Genomic DNA, 18,638 nt, shown 5'->3' with positions numbered 1-18,638 from the left:
CCCTTCCGAATGGGGCCGCTCGTGCCAGAGAGCTGCTCCTTGTAGCTCCGCCCCGTCACGTGTGCCGATTCCAGCCAATCAGTTAACATATACATTACACTTGTGCATAAACCCTTGTATGACATCACTACGCACATACCGCATCATAACACATATATCTGATCTGGATCACAAACTGTTTAGCACTCCCCTTCCCCCTACAACTCCCCCAACCCCCCAAACCCCCCATCCCTTACATCAGCACCCTGATCCCCACCAATCAAAACTTTTGGAATGTCCAATTTTTTTCTAAAAGTGCAGTTACTCTTTAATGTATTGATGGCTAGATAAGGCTTTCAAAATAACATTAGGACAGAGTTTTGTAAGGGAGGATAAAGTCATGCAGAGCCTGTGTGCAAAAAGTTACCGTGAAAAAAGTTCACTTGCACTTTACTGGAATACTTTCCTCCTTCCCTCCAAATCCGTCTCTGCGCACGACGACAAGTTCATTATAAACAAACGGGAAACAGAACAGATAACTCTGTTTTCTCTGGAGCTTTGCAGGAGTCTGGAAATTGGTTCATGGGATAGGATTGTGGCATGAACAGTATGTGATAAAAGGCCCTAGCGTGGGGAGACCAAATTCTAAAACCGCTCCAAGGAGGAGCCGAGACATTGTAAAACCACAGGGGAATAGACTTTGCTCATCTCATCGAAGATATTTCAACGCTTCTTCTGCCCTTGCATTGGTGTCTATTGAGGACAGGGTGTCTGGTCCTTGGAAAAAGCTCTGCTCCTACTGTTGGCAAACTTTCTGCATACTACTTCATTCATTTGGATAGACAGTAATGAATGGGCAGCTGTGGCGCTACTTTTAAGGGGGTTATCCAGGCCAGGCAAGTGCTATTGATTACGTATCCTCAGGATAGGTCATCAGTAGATTGTCTGGGGTCCTCTGCTCTGGACCCCAGCGGCTCAGGCATCCAATGTCAGCACTACAACACACAGTGGTAGGAGCGGAAGCAGTTAACTCCAACCCCCTGTGTAGCGGCTGATGCAGGTAATTGCAAACGCAGATGTCATTGATTTTAATGAAAGCTGTACCTGCAATTGCAGGTGCCAGCCACTACACTGGTTGGAGCTAACTGCTCCTGATCCCTTTGTGTTGTGATGCTGACAGTGGGTGCCCAATCATCTGATTAGCCGGGGTCCCGAGCAGCGGAATCCAGCTGATCAACTATTGATGACCTATCCTTAGGACAGGTCGTCAATAGTATTTGGCGGGAAAACAATTGTAACAGTTACTGTACTTTTATGAGGAGCTATCCAAGAAAACAATTACCACCCCCTTCTCCAGATTTAGTAGCAAGAATAGCAGGCAATTGCTAATTAGAAATGGTCAGGGTCCCACTTTTATGACACAAAGCTAGGCGGGATAGTGAACACTAGAGAAGAGAGAGGATTTAGAAACAACTAGACAAGCTTAAACAGTAGGGTGCCACTAACAGAATGGTATTTAACAAGAAGAAATGCAAAGTCCTACATCTGGGCAAGAAAAATGAAAAAAAGCACATACAGAATGGGAGGAATTGGGCTAAGCAGTAGCACATGTGAAAACGACTAATGGCTCACGGGCTGAACATGAATCAACAATGTGACGCAGCAGCAAAAAAGACTCAATTCTGGGATGTATTAAGAGAAGCATAGAGTCTAGATCACTTGAGGTCATTATCCCCCTCTACTCTGCCTTGGTCAGACCTCATCTGGAATACTGTGTCCAGTTCTGGGCACCCCAATTAAAAAAAAAAAAAAAAATACCTCACCATCTACAAATATCTGAAGGGTTGTCACAGTGCAGAGGGATCAGTCCTATTCTCATCTGCAGAAGGAAAGACTAGAAGCAATGGGATGAAATTGAAAGGGAGAAGACCTAGATTAGATGCTAGTTCACCAAACACATATGGTGCTTGCTACATCTGTAATGCGTTTAGGCTGTTGTATAATTGTGGAGTCTATTGGTCAGTATGAAAACTGCAGGAGAATCACCCAAAATTTTAGAATTTTTTTCTTTAACAAAAGTGATTTAACAATAGTTCGTTTTCTGAGGACACGTTCTCTTTAAGAATGAGAAAACCAGCAAAGTAAATGACTGATTTTAAAAGGGCTGACAGATGCATAGAGATGTATGAGAGGTGATGGATGATTGTATGGGGCAAATGGAAACACAGATTTGCATACAGAGGTATAGACCTTGATCGCTCCCTTTAGTTCTAGCTTGTACTGCTCTGAACCTATAATAATCACTGAAACATTAAATTGACGATCAGAGCAGAATTTTTCCATCCGTGTTGAATTAATAGAACTTTTTCAAGCTCTATTGCTTACAGTTTTGGCTCTTGGCTTCAGCCCTAAAAGGGCACTCAAAAAGGGTTTATCTGAAAGTAGAGAACACAGTTCATTTGTCGACAGACTTGACTTTCCATGACCAAAGAAACATCATTTTTCACTTATTTCTCTATTGATTTAGCAATATTTTACTTTTACGGTTGTGCCGTTGGCCATGTCCACTTCCCTAAAGCCATCCAGCTTCAGACGCCCTCCTCTAAAATGTTCTCATATGTCATTTTATGTTGTAATAAAAGTTCTCATAAAATCCATATAAGATATCTACTGCTGAAAGGGGAGCTTTAAGCACCAGAACATTCTGTGAACATCTGCGTAGTTTGTATGTTCTCCACATGTTCTCCATGAACTTCAGTTTTCCTTGTGGTCCAAAGTTATTCTTCTAGATTGGTTTATTAATGGGGTTGTTTCTGAGATGACTCCTATCTATATTTCTATTGTTGGGTCATATGGACGTCACAGAGACTCCTGCTTGGGTTTCCCCTCCAAGTACCAATGTGGAGAGCTGCTAATGTTCTATCTGATTCGAGCCCTTACGTGGAGCCAATCATTCATTTGAATGGGCGCATGTGCAGCGGTAATGGGTAGCCAATGTCAACTTGTCTCAGGAATATCAGCTGTTATCTGCCTTGTCAAATCCCCTGCAAGTGTTACAATGGCTGTAGTTTGTAGTGAGGTTGTCCGCTTGAGACCTCCACCGCCTACACTTGTGCAGTAAGGAAATTACATCCTAAGTTCCAGGCTTTGAAGGGATCATGCGTTTTAAGCATGAACTGCCCATTAAAAATCTTTGTAATACATTTCTCTATACAACAATACATAGGTTTGTGTCTCGTGCTCAAGAAACACAGCCAATTCCTCTAAATATTCCCATAGGGCTTTAGAACTGGATTAAAGCAACCCTGAAATCGGGGGCTTAGCTGAAGGCTCATGGGCCTGGGTGCAAAAGTTTATCTTGCAGCACCCCAACCTCTTAACTCCTTATTATGGAGGCGTAACTTGAAGCTTCCTGGCTCCAATGCAAAACCTGTAACCGGGCCCCCAACTATAATGCTTTATTCATAGTACTGGGCTCCCTATATGGAGAAGAAGCCTTATGGGCCCCCCAAGGCTCCTGGGCCTGAGTGCAACCACATCCCCTATAGTTGCTCCAGTGCTTGAAATGACTAGGGTGCCTTTTATACCTAACTTGTACTTCTAAACTCCTCCACATCTAATTTGGTCTTTGGCTCATTGAGGGGTCCCATTATTGCAAAAAGTAATTCAATGAATACATTATGAGCCACAACAGGGAACATTTTAGCTGCAGCTTAAAAAGTTTATGGTCCGTAACTGATCGTTATTTTACTAAATTCCATTATTGCATTATCTCTTTTTATACCATCTTGTCTTTAACTGCATAATATAACGTTCTTGTCATTGATTAAATAATTGTACGAACGGTATCTAAATATCAAGAATTGTAGTTTTGGAAACTTTGTTTAAATCTGTATTTTGTTGGAACTTTTTTTACTTTATTTTTGTCCATTTTTCATGCTACGAATAGCTAATTAGAAACTACAGCATAATAAATTACCTTGCTATATTGATATAATTTGAATAATCTTAGATAAAATTAAGCTTTATGTTTAAGTGACCCTCTGGGCCTGGAGAAACAAAGATGGCCTTATTGCTTCTTTGACTACCTGATTGACCAGTGCTGGCAGTCGGAGCACTATGTAGTGTTTTAGACTACTGATGCATACTAATGTATAGTATGCATCAGGTAGCCCAAGAAATGTTTCAGCTATCTTTGTTTCTCTAGGACCGGAGGGTTGCTTGAAGTAATTTGCACCATGACCTAATAAATTCGCTTCTTAACGTTGTCAAGATGGGCTCTTCAAGGTTTGGTCATGTGTTCACTTAGTTTACAATGTACATCATGGGTGCTCAGAAAATACCCAAGTCCTATGTCCACAATGGTGGAAGAAATGGGAAATTTTGATTTTCCAAAAATGAGATCCTCAACCATTTCTAGCCTGTAATTCACGTTCAACTCGAAGAGAAACAAGAAATGGTGCAATTTGCTATTACATGTTTCTCTGTGAGATGTGACACTAGTTTTATACTATCCAAACTGGAATAAGTACTGTATATACTCGAGTATAAGCCTAGTTTTTCAGCACATTTTTTTGTGCTGAAAAAGCCCCCCTCGGCTTATACTCGAGTCAGGCAAGGGTTAAAAAAAACCTCCATACCTCCCAGCCGGCATCTGTGTCTCCGGCAGTGGTGCGGCAGGCTGCTTGCATTCTCTCCGCTGTCATCCCCCGCCGTTCTCTTTGCTCGGCTCTGTCATCCCCCGCCATCAGCGCTGTGTAAGTAAGAGCTCTGATTGGATCGAGTGCCAGCCAGTCACAGTCACAGCCGGCACTCGATCATTCACAGCCAATCAAGCTGCTTTAGAATTCTCCCCACTGTCATCTCCCTGCTCAGCTTTCAACTTCCCTGCCGTCAGTGCTGTGATTGGATTGAGCGCCGGCTGCGATTGGCTGGTGCTTAATCCAATCACAGTGCTTACTTACACAGCGCTGACAGAGCCAAGCAGAGAGGACGGCGGGGGATGACAGTGGGGAGAATTCAAGCAGCTTGTTGCACAGACACAGACGTCGGCTGGGAGGTGAGTGTAGAGGGTTTTTTTTATCCAGTATATACTCGAGTGCAGCTCGGCTTATACTCGAGTCAATACGTTTTCCCAGGTTTTTGTGGTGAAACTCATTGTCTCGGCTTATATTCGGGTCGGCTAATACTCAACTATACGGTAATATCTGCCATCATAAACCCATACTAATATGGAGCTATACAGCTATATACCTTGAGGTCCTCCAGAGTAGCATCTCTTAGAAACATGCTTGAACTGCATTCTGTAGTAAATGGAGTAAACATACAGCAGCACTTCATGATGTTCTTTCATGTGATTTTACAGGATGGACTTCCTTCCTCTACACGCTGCAAGGAGTGATACATGTTGGTAAGTCTCCAATGAATATTTAAGAATGTGGACACTTTCTAAGAACATGTGATTTGATTTAAGTTCTTTCCGCTGAGGACTGACATCACTCAAGTAAAGGAGCAGGAAACCTTTTATGGCTAAATTGAGAAAAACAGATCTACAGTACTTGGGGCTTTGCAAGAATAAATCCCTGTCTGGGTCACTACAATATTCCACATAGGCACATCATTTATCTGTGACCAGAAGAGGAGCAAGAAGTGCCGTAGCAGCACAGCTCTTCCATTGATTTTCATGGGAGTGAAGCCAACAATTTTTCCCTGCCCGCTTATGACAACGTCTGTCCGGCTGCACCGGACAGCGATTAGGACAATTAGCTAGTGGGCAGAGGTTTGGAGCAGCAGACCTGCTACTACTCCTACTTTTTCACTATGGTCTATACCAGGTGTCAAACTCCTTATGGTTGCCTTCAAAGGGCCAATTGTAAATGTAAGACTGTATAGTAAGTGTCCTCCATAGTTGCCCTTGTCTTAATATTGGGCCTAGTAATAGTGCCCACCAGTAATAATAGTGACCCCCATAGTAGTCCCAGTAGTACTAGTGATCCCCCCTATTGGCCTCTGGCCGGGCAGCATCTCTACAGGCATTCCACTCACCCAACCTGCAGCTCTGGTCTGGCAGCGGCAGTGCAGAGTTTGTGACCGTTGACCTCTCCCCTCGGTGTCTGCGCTGCGTATAGAACTGCATATGCAGACACGGGGGAAAGAGGTCAGCGCTCACAGACTCTGTACTGCCTCCGCCAGCTCGGAGATGCAGGCTGGGGGAGCGGAATGCCTGTAGAGATGCAGGCTGACTGGTGGGTCAGATGCAGGCTGACTGTGTGGTCTATACAGTAAAACTGCTGCAACCTCATCCAGTGACTATTAGAAATAACTTTTTTGTTTTTACAGTACATACATTGATGATTTCATTTATTATGTTGCTAATTTCTGATAGCCTAAATATTTTCTTTTAAGGTCCACCTGATGCCCAAAAAAGCATTGAGGCTCACCACACAGCCGTGCTGGATGATGGCGACAATGTGCAATTCGAGAACAAGGTAGGATAGTAATGGTACTTTAGGTTAAAAGTTTGAGTCTTCTGAAATGTGATGTTTTGGCTGTGGTGGAAAACAACAAACTGGAAAACTTTAGTATTTCACCGTAAATCAAATAAAGGGTCAATAGAAATTAAGTTTTCTCCTAGAACAACAATCTGTGCTCTGATGTATTGGTGATCCATCTTCTGGATAGGTCATCAATAGTAGATTAGTGGGATCCCCACTGATCAGCTGATTCAAAAGTCCACAGTGCTTGGTGACCACCGCGGCCTCTTCTCAGGCCTGTGATGTCACACCCCTTGGTCACATGGCCTGAGAGTAGCTGAGATTGAGCTGCTATACCATGTATGACACTGAGCCTTGCAGTGAAGTGGCCGTGGAACTCATCCAAGCACTGATGTCACGTTAATCAGATGATCAGTGGGGATCCTGAGCAACGGACCACTAACGCTCAACTATTGATGATTTGGTATGAGGTGAGGTCATTAGTAGTTTAGTTTCGGAAAACCCCACTTTCTGACCAGAAGTTTTATCTTCCTTCATTACCGGGCGTGGGACTGCAGGATATTTATAGTCTAAGGGTAAATTGGAGCTAATGGGGTCATTGAACCGATATATTGTATATTCTGTATATATCCATGTAGTCTAAAACTTCTCACATCCCATCGACCCTGCAAATATCAGCAAGTCTATTCACGGACTATAGTTCGGTTAAATTTATTAATGTAGCTATAGGAGATGCCCATTGTGTTGGAGGGTCTAAAGACCCTACTGCCAAGGGAATGTGGTACGGTGAAGGTTCTGTAAAGTGGATAGATTGGATTTGCCAGGTCTGAAATTCTTTTTTGAGAATCCATTTTAATGCAAAGTACACTTTGAACATCCCCTCACCTGTAATGCTGGTAGCTCCCAGTTATTCACTTTGCGGCCCAAGAGCTTCAAGCTAAATCTTTACGGAATAGGTTGGTGCTGTATGAATAAAGATGACTGGTGGTTGGATGTTCTATAAAATGGCTAAGGCCGCATGTTGAAACCCGTGGTCCAGCTAAAAGCTGCAGTAGCATGCGGCACAGTTTTGCTGTATCCTCCAGTACTTCATTGTACAGTAATGACTATTCAGTAATCCTTTAGTGCCGCCATCAAGCTGGCCTGTTGGATGTATGTGGGGATGGTGAAGTGGTGATGGGGATAAGATGGGGTCTAAAACATTTCATACAGACACATAATCTACCTGTTATATTGTAGGGTGATGAACTGGCCCACTTGGTTTTGATTGCTGGAGAGCCAATAAAAGAACCTGTCGTGCAACACGGTAAGATGGTTTTATGATCGGTCTTATCTGCTATGTCTAATATGTCTTGCAATGGTGATATGATGATCAGGGACATGTTAAATTCAGTCCATGTCTCTGCACAACTAGGGTCATGTAGAAAGACTGGCATACCTGCTAAGTGAAAAAAAGGGGCGGATAGTGGTGTAGTGGGGACACACTGGGCAATATTGCCCCCGCCCCTGGCGTACCGCTAAGGGTCGCAGGAATTGCAATTGCGACCTGTCCTTTAGCTTGGGGGCCTACAGGGCTCTTGCCATATACTGTTTTTTCAGCTGTGGTCCAGCTCTGGGTGGCGCTCAGGGGAGAGACGATTACCCAGAGCAGGCGGCAGCCAATTCAACAGTGTAGACTTTCATGGCTTGCATCACATTTAATGTGTTTAAGGGCTCCTTCGCACAGTTGTATTTGCATTGATTTCAATAGTTTCATTCCCATTTCTCTATTTTACATGCACATTTTGGTCTCGCAAAAAAAAAATCCGCAGCATGCCCTACTTCTCTGCGCATTTGTGTACTAAAGGTCCTTATAGAAGTCGATGGGGGTTGCAAATCCATGTGCAATACACAAGGAGATGCGTGATACACTGCATAATTCCGCTGGAAAAAGAACACATCTGGAATTGGCCATTTCAAGCGGCGCGTCTTGTTTCCAAACACAAATGAACATGCCCTGCAGGTGGAAAATGTATAATAAAATATGAAGGTGCGCTTGCAGAAAAAGCATTGTTCGTTCCGCAAAACGCAGCGCTGGGCATGCGCGTATGCTTGTGTGAAGGAGCCACAAGACTTAATTTGTGCTTTGCTTGACTAATGGGCATGAGACGGAAGGAAATGCACATTATTGAGGGCGAAAGAGGCTTGAGATGAGATAAGGTAAATTTTGGCGCAACATGCGGTGTAAAGTCAACCTATTGGCGGTGCAAAGGTACCAGATTTATCATCCAGCTTTAGCCGCTTTGATAAATTTGGCGCATCTTAAGACTGCGAGGCATTGTCCAAATATAAGCCTGGATTAGGAAACCGGCCCCCATAGTGTTTTCAGGACTGCATGTCGTAAGTTATAAATGCTGGATGCACTGATACTCTACACATATTGCTGCCATTAAAGGGTCTTTATCTCTCCAGGGGGTCTTTTTACAGCATTGCTTAACCCGTGTGATGGGGTTTTACATTTCGCTTTCACTTCTCATCACTTCCTAGTGGGGCTCCAACAGCAAATGTGCTTCCTTTTTGGAAAGTTGACTTAACAAAGTTAGTTTTAAGAGCTGAGCGAGATCGCCGCCCCGCATCCCCAAGAGATGATATCACGGCCGTATTATGTGTAATCCATTAATGAGCCTCCTCACCGCAGACCTGGACATCTGCCTGCCATATACTTCTAGGTCACAGAGGAAGAAAAGCGGTCTAACAGATAAAACATAACTATTATTCATTCTCTTTAATGCAATCGATCGGTTTTGCATCAAAATTTTACTCTGGGAATGTAGGGGTAGTTATGTTACCTGCTGCTGGCCTTCTATGCCGTTGACCCTCCGATCTGCTGATTCCGGGGCCCATTTTCTGCTGATAGCTAATGCAATCTTTTAATCAACTCAATCCCCACAGCACATTGGTAGTGCTAGACTACCGGTGAGCTATACCTGCTTTCTGATTGGCCAGAGCTGCTCACCACATCAGCACTGGCCAATCAGAGAGCAGTGCACAGTGTGCATTAGGTAGTTAGAAAATTATATCTGCCATCTTGGATGGCTGAAAACCGTATCCTGAACCAATGGATTGGAGGAATTTTGGCAGAGATGAGCAGCAAGTAATATACACTTACCCCATTGGTCCTCCGGACAGAATTGTTTCCCAAAACCAGAGGATCGCTTTAAAACAATACAAATAATAGAAAAGGGGGCACTAGTGTACCCTATTGCACATTATTGTGACCACTAACAATACAGAGCCACTGCCCTGAAAAGGGCAACAGCAAGAATTTGACCCTAATTTGCAGTACTGCAGTTATAGTGACCTCGGGGTCCAATTGCTTGGATTTGTGTGGCAATGTCATGTTGGTTGTATGTAAAGAAGCCCTGTCACTAGATAGAATCAGCAGTGTGACTGTAAAGCTCTTCAGCCAAAGCCCAGCTGACTCTATCCCCATTTTCTTTTCCATTCTGTCCTCTATTCACCAGGGCAGGCTCTTGGATCCATTGTCAATGTGTCAAGTAAGAGGTTTCCACCAACCACTGTCAGTTAAGTCCAACATCATCCATTGAGAATGAGCAGTGGAGACCACCCACTTGACACATTAAAAAGCTAGAAGTCTTACATAGAAGAACCCCAATAGGCATAGGGAGGTGACTGTGGGGAAAAAACAGGTATGGAGTAAGCAGGGCAGTGCCTGCAGAACTATACAGCCAGACTGCTGGCTTTTCACCACAATGGGACCTATTTTAAGGTCATGGTTTTTTGTTTTTTTTTTCAAGAGGTCCTAGACAGTGATGGGTTATGTATGCAACATTTTGCCTGCAGGGACAAACGATGATTACACACTGCATACTATATTACCCAAGTGTTTGAATTATTAGCATTTTGCAAAACGGTTATGGAAAATTTCCAAGATGGGGAAATGTGTTATTGAAGAAATGAAAATGCAGCATTCTTATCATTGCATGAATGTTGTAATCTTAATAACTGTATGAGCCGTTCACAAAGTCAGGAGGCGGTTTTTTATATTGAAGAATACATGTTAACCTACTGAATGCAGATCGCTCATTCATGTCAGGAAATAACATTTTGTGCAGCTCCTTGAGTTGAAAAGGCCTATAATGCCCTGTGCTCGGTGCCAGGATGAATTTGGTTCGGACCGGCATGCTTCGTGGTTTTTATTTTGTTCAGCAAAAACCTATGATTGCAGCTGAAGTCGATAGTTAAACCACAAATAAAGATCTGCCACATTTACTCCCTGATGAACATTAATTGGCTTTTTTACCATATACATTCATCACCTATAGGGGGCGCCCCATTGCTGCTTTTGGCCATTTCCATAAGTAATGCACCAATTCTGATAATGAAAAACCGCAGAGCTAAAGGGCCCTTTAGAGCTTCCCATCTGCTGTACGGGAAAGTCCAACTAAGCTGCATTTAAGTGCAACCAAAGCAGACCTTTAGGGCTTATTCACACGAGCGTATTTGCAACGTGTATTACATGCAAAATTTTTGCACATAGTACTTAGTGAATCGAACCCATTGATTTCAGTAGGTTCGTTCTCATGAGCGTATTTTTTTTCACACGCGATGTGCGATTGCGTGAAAAAATACGAGGCATGTCTTATCTTGGTGCTTATCATGCACTATAGAAGCCGATTTAAATCAATGGGCGTGTGTAAATACACAGAAAAAACAGCGTAGTTACGCAAAAAATTGATGCAATGTTGCATTTTTTTTGTGTATACAAAAACGCACTGCGCAGGCATTATCAATTTTTTGTTACGTGGATACGTAGCACCCAAAATAAACTTGCGCCTCTGTGAGTGAGCCCTTATTTTCAGGATCATGGAGCTCCTGCAGTCGAAAGCCAACCATTACTGTCCTTGGCGTGAACCCACCTAGGCTCAGCATCGCCACTGATCAGGTGTTCGCTGGGCAAGATGTCAGTGCAGATAGCACTGTCAACATTGCAGTGGCCCAGGTTGGTACTGCAGGAACAACTCTAATTGAATTCAGTGGGAACCGCACTTTAGTACCAATTGAAGCCACTGAAATACAGACCGTTCTATTTGCTTGCAGTGCTGTCCTCAATGACAACTGGCCCGACAACAGGCTGATCGGGGGGGTCCTGGGCAACGGTGGACCCCTGCTGATAGGACTATCCTGGGGATAGGTCATCAATTGTAAAAGCCACGGACAACTCCTTCCAAGCTAGCTCTATGGCACTCATGTTTGGGAGGCTACTCTGAAGGAAAAGACTCACTTGACAAAAGTAAGAATTCCGACACGGCCAGAAATCTGAGCAATGACCTTAAATCGCCATGGCTTTTACCCTACAAAGAAACATTAAGGCACGGCCGCCTTATGATTCCCATGGCAGGCTAAAATATGTAACATGATGACAGCAGCAAGTAGACAGTGGAGACGGATGGCAAGAATAGAGCAGTACAGGAATAAATCAAGGCCATGAGCTGTAGGATCTAGATCAGGACCGGTTTAGAGGCAGAGGGACGCCTCGACAAAGGAAGCAAGAACAGAGGCCCTTAATGTCTTGTCCGTTGGCTTGCCTCTTGACGAGGACTTGTGTATGATTTGCATCACTAGGTAGTAAGTTAAATTAATTTATCACTTGAAGTACTGATGTAGCAAAGTTTAACTTGACTGAGAGAACTTGCTGAAGTAAGTTATCTTAACAGAAGCCATTGAAAAGGGGAATAAACTGCGACGCAGAACAGTTACACTTTGCTAATCTGTAGTCCGGGGGCGAGAGACCCCCAATAAGTGACAAGCCTCTTCTGGTATTTATTAAAGCTCCCAATTTTATCAATATACCTTATTTTTGTTTTTTTTGTTTTTTCAGGGCCATTTGTGATGAACACAAGGGAAGAAATTTCCAAGACCATTGACGATTACCATCGCTGCAAAAATGGGTTTGAAAATGCCCAAACGTGGAAATCTAAGATCGGGAACCGATACTGAGACCACTTTGTACAATTTTCCAAGAATTTATGTATTCACTGGAGATGTCTAACTTTGTCTATTATAATGGGTGCTTCACATTTGGGTGTTTTGTCGCAGTCTCAATAATTGCATAATGGGGCGGATTTACTAGTGCGACAGTGCGAATTTGGAAAGTCTTCTACTCTGCTTGATTTACCACAGTCGCTCATGCTGGATGCTTTAGGCGATCTTGTTTAAGCTTTTACCGCTTCATTACATTGCGTAATAGAGGTTCACACTGATCACACCTGTTAACCCTTTAAATGCAGCAGTCACTTTTGACAACGGCACTTAAATTCCCCAAGTGGCCCCCCCCTGCAATGAGATGGCAGGATGATGTTAGGTTGTCATGACAGATGGGGGCTGCCATTGCAGATTGCCTATCAAGCCCATATCTGTGGTGTGGCTTCATAGACTGCCTGTTAGAGCGCTGTAAATTGTAATACTATTGTATTACATTCTACTGCAGAAGCGATCGAACCATCGCAAGTTTAAGTCCCCTATGGGGGCAAAAAAAGTTTAATGATGAGTAAAAAAAATTTAACGTTTTATTAAGTATTTAAAAAAAAAAAAAAAGGTATTAAAAGTTTAAAAAAAACATAAAAAAAACCTTTTCCCAAAAGCGATCAAAAGGTCATATGTACTCCAGAATGGTACCAGTGGAAACTACAGGACTTCCCACACAAAGCACAAGCCCCCACACGTCTATGTCGATGGAAAAATGAGAGCGAGGGCCCATAGTGGAAATGGCAATACAATTGACATGCTGTGGATTTGAATTCCGCGCCTCATGTACGTTTCCGCGTGGCTTGACCGCAGCATGTAGAGAAGATTTTTGCAAATCTCGTCCACTTTGCTGCTTTGGGTCGGGTTTAGGATTGCAGGCAGAATTTCTATGCTGAAAGTCTGCATAGAAATTCTGCGGCAATTCCGCCCCGTGTGAACCCAGCCTTACATTCACAAGCTCCCAAATCTAAGTAACTAACAAATAGAGATGAGCGAACGTACTCGGTAAGGGCGATTTCGCAATCGAGCACCGCGATTTTCGAGTACTTCACTACTCGGGTGAAAAGTACTCGGGGTCGCCGGGGGGCAGGGGGAGGCGCGGCGGAGTGGGGGGCAGCAGCGGGGAACAGGGAGGAGCCCTCTCTCTCTCCCTCTCCCACCCGCTCACCCACAGCGCACCCGAGTACTTTTCACCCGAGTAGTGAAGTACTCGAAAATCGCGGTGCTCGATTGCGAAATCGGCCTTACCGGGTACGTTCGCTCATCTCTACTGACAAACCTTCAGATTACCCACTTCCACCAATCACTGCTGCTAATAGTTTCTCTTCTTTTTCTATTTCTTACAAAATCCTAACTGCTTAGCCCAAATTCGTCTTAAAAAGGCGGATGGTCTTGGGACATCTACCCAGCTTCATCCGCTGGATTTAGGCGAATTTACCTTTGGGCACCTCCCCGATTTTGAGGATTATATCACTACTGTATTCTTGTATTAACCAACCCTAACTCGGGGTAAAGCTTCCATATATGTGAAGATGGGAACAAGAATTAAACATTAACCTCTCAATGCCTAGATGGCACCATTGCTGCATTGCAAGTCATTAGATTGCACGGAGGGAGACCTCAATTAACATATTAAATAGTACATATTTGATCCCTGTCAGGATGCATAGGCTCTTCCATGGGACCACACTCCACAATTGGTGGACTTGTCCTAGGATCAAATACTGCTTGAGGCGGGTCGTTAGCCTAGTTTCGAGGGTGTTACATACAGTAAGCCCTTTTTTTTTTAATTCTCCCCTTCATTTGCATTATCTGCAGATTAGATCGCCTGGGTTCAGTAATCAAGAGAAGAAATTGGTGCAAATTATGTGTATGCAACCCAAAATATGTTACTTTCAAGTAGCTTACTCCAACTCTTTCCATACAGCATCGGCCTCTAGAATTATGGACTATCAGGGAGGATAAGATGGAGCCGGTTCTAAAAAAAACTAGACTCCCTGGTCCACGCACCTTGAAATATCAGGGCTTTTTTTATCTGTTCCACATAAATCTGTAACATAGTGGTCATGCCCTAGCTGGAAACTTCGTCTTCCGCTGCCCTTTTTTCTTAATGTCTCACCCGACTTTGGAGTCATGATGCATGTTCTTAAGACATACTTGTTTTTTATACTATGTTTGTCTTTTTTTTTTATCCTTTTCTCCTGTTTCTAATGTATGTAAATTTGGATACCCCCTGTGAGGGGCTTATTCCGGCCTCTTTTCCTTTTTCTACTTTCTATTACCCTAATAAAAGTTCTTGAAACTTTAAAAAAAAAAAAAAAAAAAGGGGGGGGGGGGGGATAATGGGAAATCGGCTATCCTAATGCTTGCTTGCTCCTGGGCGAAAAGACTAACGCCCTGCATCTTAATGCTGTCTGTAAGACAATCAGACCGTGTATCCTACCAGAAGTAATTGGACACCTGAACAGCAATGAAAAGTAGTATTTATTTCCATACGTTAATACTTAAAGGGCCTCCTTTGGCCCTAATGATATCGGATAATCTCCGTTGCATACTTTCTACTAACATCTGATAAAATTCATCAGTATTTCCCTCTATTCATCTTGCAAACGTCTGGAGAGCTCTCTGAGTAGACAGACGCTGTTCATATTTTCTGGCCCAATGTTCCACTTAGTCCCAAATGTTCAGTAGGGTTCGGTTGGGAATCTGTGAAGGCCAGTCCAATCATAGAACATCCATATACTCAAACCAATGTAAAACCGCTGGATGTGTGACAAGGCTTGTTGTAAGTATGGCCGACCATTCCCAGAGTATTACCACATTGTCAGCAGCATATTATTGTCTACAATGTCAGCGTCACCTCTGTGGTCATGGTTCTTGTCACTACAACCAACGGACCAAGATCATGTCATGTAACACATCCCCAGACCATATTGGAACCTCCACCGACTTAACTGTTGGCACAACACGCTCAGGCAGAAGACATTCTGCAGGATCCTCCACACCCAAGTATGTCCGTCTGATGTGAAGATGAAGAGTGATTAATCACTCCATAGAACATTCTTCCGTTGCTCAACTGTCCAATGACGATGCTCCTTGCACTGTTGTAGATGGGCCGATGCATTGTCCTTCGTGATAGACTGCTTGTGTGCAGCACCAGAACCCATATATATATATATATATATATATATCCAATAGCGTGCAGTTCCCATCACAAACTATGGCTGACATCTCCAAGGGTTGGCATCTTATGTAGCATGGATGGTTTAAGACCCTCAACAAGCTAATAAGACACAATCCATTCTACTGATAGGGGTGTCCAAATACTTTTGGTAGGACAGTGTACCTGGCATCTGGGGAGATGCATTAGCTTTGCCCCTACTTCCCATACCTACTTGGTGGCTGAGAATTATTCTATTCTATTACCAGAATTCTGCTGTATATATTTTTATACGTCAGTAAACGCATGAAGAAAACCGTATGCCGTGTCTGTGTGTATAACAATAAAAGCTTAACTGAAAACGGTCCATCTGTGTCCTTCTTAGCGGCTCATCTGGGGCTCTTGATTTCAGGTATCTTGCTTTAATAATGGAGATCAGCAGTATGTAATTTAGAAGAATAACTTGAAAAGCTATTGGCTATTATGATCTGCTAAACCTCAGAATGGGAGAGGAGCCAAAGTTTGTCTGCCTTTACTGCCAAGCCCTGTATCAGATGTAACACACATGCTTCCTCGGACGTGGTGAGGAAAGCTCCAATACAGAGTTACTAATCCTCTCCTCCTTTCTGCCCTGAATTACCACGATGAGGCGTCTGGTGCACTCAAAAATAATTCGGGAACTAACTCCTAAGTAGAAGACTCCGAAAAACTTCATCGTCTATCGCTATTCATTATGTTACAGAAGGAAGGAAATCGCACAAACCTACTAAGGTCATCCAGCTGCTCCATTTTTGGCCGCTAAGTACCATTTCTTACGATTGCCGGTGACTTTTAGAAGTTGGTTTCAGTTTACTGTTTTTATGGGACTTTTTAACACCATGTACATTAGACTAGACTTCTGTAGCTCTACTCTATCTAGAGCTTAAACTTCACCAAGGATGACCTGTGTTTGGGGCATTGCAAGCTTTCTTGTGGGATTTTTCCACCTTCTTCAAGCATTTGCCTATGATGGTGGGAGTGTTAAGGTAAGGTCACTTATTTCTGTGCATTTTGTGTAGCTTAAGGGGTCGTAAAGCATAAAATCTGAATTTTTTTAAAACCGTTTTTTATACGTATTTTGTAGAGTTTAGGACCCTGAGATGATCTTGCGGGCTGTACTGTACATGAAGACTAAGACTGTTTGCATATGGCATGTGCATATTATAAAGGTTAAGCACCTTCTTCATATACAGTGACTATACATGTGTATAAAGAGGACGACATGCAGCTGCAGTACTTTAATAAATTCAGACCAGCTTTTATATGTATGTATGTATGTATGTATGTGATTTGTATATATATATATAAATTCTAATGCAAACTTACATCTCATTTAGTGGCTATTAAATGACAACTATAACTGGACGACCGATAACTTCCAGAACTTTGTTCATGATGCTCTGAATACAAGGCAAACCTGCAGTTCCACAACTGCTGGCAATGGAAACAGGAGCTAGTTGGCTATTTTGGTGACTTTTATCCATTTTTGTACCTTTTTTATAGTTTAGTGGTTGATCTCGTGAGATCTAGGATGCATAGCATTGAAGAGGTGAACGTGTTGAAGAAAAGATGTAACTTTTTTTTTTTTTTTTGAGACTTTGTACAACTTTCATACCAGTTAGATATCAAGATTGGGGCATATTTGTTAGTGTCATCACAACACACTTAAAGATTATGGGCATCCTTGGGGTGGGCGATTTATTTTCACTTAAATGCATGTTTTTTGAGCTGACCACTTTTTTGCAATAGGGTGTGATTAAAATATCGCATTGTTTGCCTGCTGCAGCTTCTACATACACGGTGTATGGACACTAAATTAAGTCTCAGGAGGAGATCAGTCTGTCTCCTGTCCTACACCACCTTATTGGCTCATTTATGACCACAACACGGATATAAACTTTCAGAAGAGGGTAGGGGAGAAGAAAAGCAAGCCATCAGTCCAGCCTCACAGACAGGTATTCTATTGGGAATTAGGCTGCAGTTTTTCTATACAGTGGTATGTAGAAGCTGCAGAAGACAAACTGAGCAACATTTTTAGTTAAACCCTACTGCAAAAATGATTGTCAGCCCCAAATACATGCATTTAAGTGAAAAGAAATTGCCTATCCCAAAGGTGTCCATAGCCTTAAGCTTCTTAATGTTTGAGTACGACTTGTTCAAAGACTTCGAGCATTAGGCAGCATCTTTAGAATCACTCAAGGACATTTACAAAGCCCTTGACACCAGAATTAAAGGGGTTGCAGCAAGTTATTGCCTATCCACACTGAATGACTACTGCATTCTCCCTTCCCCCCCCCCACACACAGTAAGGACTGAATAGTGTGCTGGTTGTGCAAGCAGACTAGCATTTCATTCACTTTCAATGGGCTGCGGAGATACCCAAGCGGCAAGCGCTGATGGCATTTCCATCAGCCCCATTGAAAAGGATGGAGCGCTGACCATATATGCTTGGTCAACACTCTTCATGACACTATGGAGTCCCATTCTACAGCTTGACGGGGGTCTTAGCGGTGAGACCCACTGATCAGCAAGTTATCCCCTATCGTGTGAATCAATAGTGCGGGATCGATAAATCCCAGTATGTCCTATTTTCGTGTGAGTCGGGGTATCTATGCTGTGCGATTAAGTTGTGCCTGAGAATCTTGGACACAACTTGCTTTGGCCCATGTAAATATAGTCTTACTATGATTTTTCTACTTTCCTTCCTCTTCAATATCACAGACTGAGACCTTTCTGCCAAAAAGTATAGTTTCAGGTCAAGTATTAAGCCTAACTCCAGTGATACAGGCCCTACCCAATGTTCACAAGAGAAATAAGCCAAAAGTACGTGGAATCCCTATAGGTCTGTACTACAGAGCTGTGGGTACTCTGCATGGCACCATATGGTGCTTCTGTATGGTGATTCTTCTAGGAGAGCATATTTCTATTAAATGGTACAG

At 43.0% G+C, this 18,638-nt stretch overlaps 2 protein-coding genes across 3 annotated transcripts in view; both read left to right on the top strand.

The window, feature by feature from the left end:
• The window catches only part of PIR (pirin), a 48,281-nt gene extending 35,730 nt beyond the window's left edge, over positions 1-12,551 (top strand). For both annotated transcript variants that reach the window (XM_066599196.1, XM_066599195.1), the window contains exons 7-10: positions 5,345-5,389; positions 6,385-6,467; positions 7,713-7,779; positions 12,355-12,551. In XM_066599196.1, coding sequence (XP_066455293.1) covers positions 5,345-5,389; positions 6,385-6,467; positions 7,713-7,779; positions 12,355-12,473 — 314 coding nt within the window. In that variant the 3' untranslated portion in view covers positions 12,474-12,551. The remainder of the gene's footprint in view (positions 1-5,344; positions 5,390-6,384; positions 6,468-7,712; positions 7,780-12,354) is intronic.
• Positions 12,552-14,832: 2,281 nt separating this feature from the next.
• Positions 14,833-18,638, top strand: part of VEGFD (vascular endothelial growth factor D) — a 49,763-nt gene continuing 45,957 nt past the window's right edge. Inside the window, exon 1 of the mRNA XM_066599194.1 lies at positions 14,833-16,685. Within this exon, the coding sequence (XP_066455291.1) occupies positions 16,599-16,685 (87 nt within the window). The 5' untranslated portion in view covers positions 14,833-16,598. The remainder of the gene's footprint in view (positions 16,686-18,638) is intronic.

This window comes from Eleutherodactylus coqui, chromosome 4 (assembly GCF_035609145.1).
Source record: "Eleutherodactylus coqui strain aEleCoq1 chromosome 4, aEleCoq1.hap1, whole genome shotgun sequence".
Lineage (NCBI taxonomy): Eukaryota > Metazoa > Chordata > Amphibia > Anura > Eleutherodactylidae > Eleutherodactylus > Eleutherodactylus coqui.
This window is presented reverse-complemented; position numbering and strand designations above follow the sequence as displayed.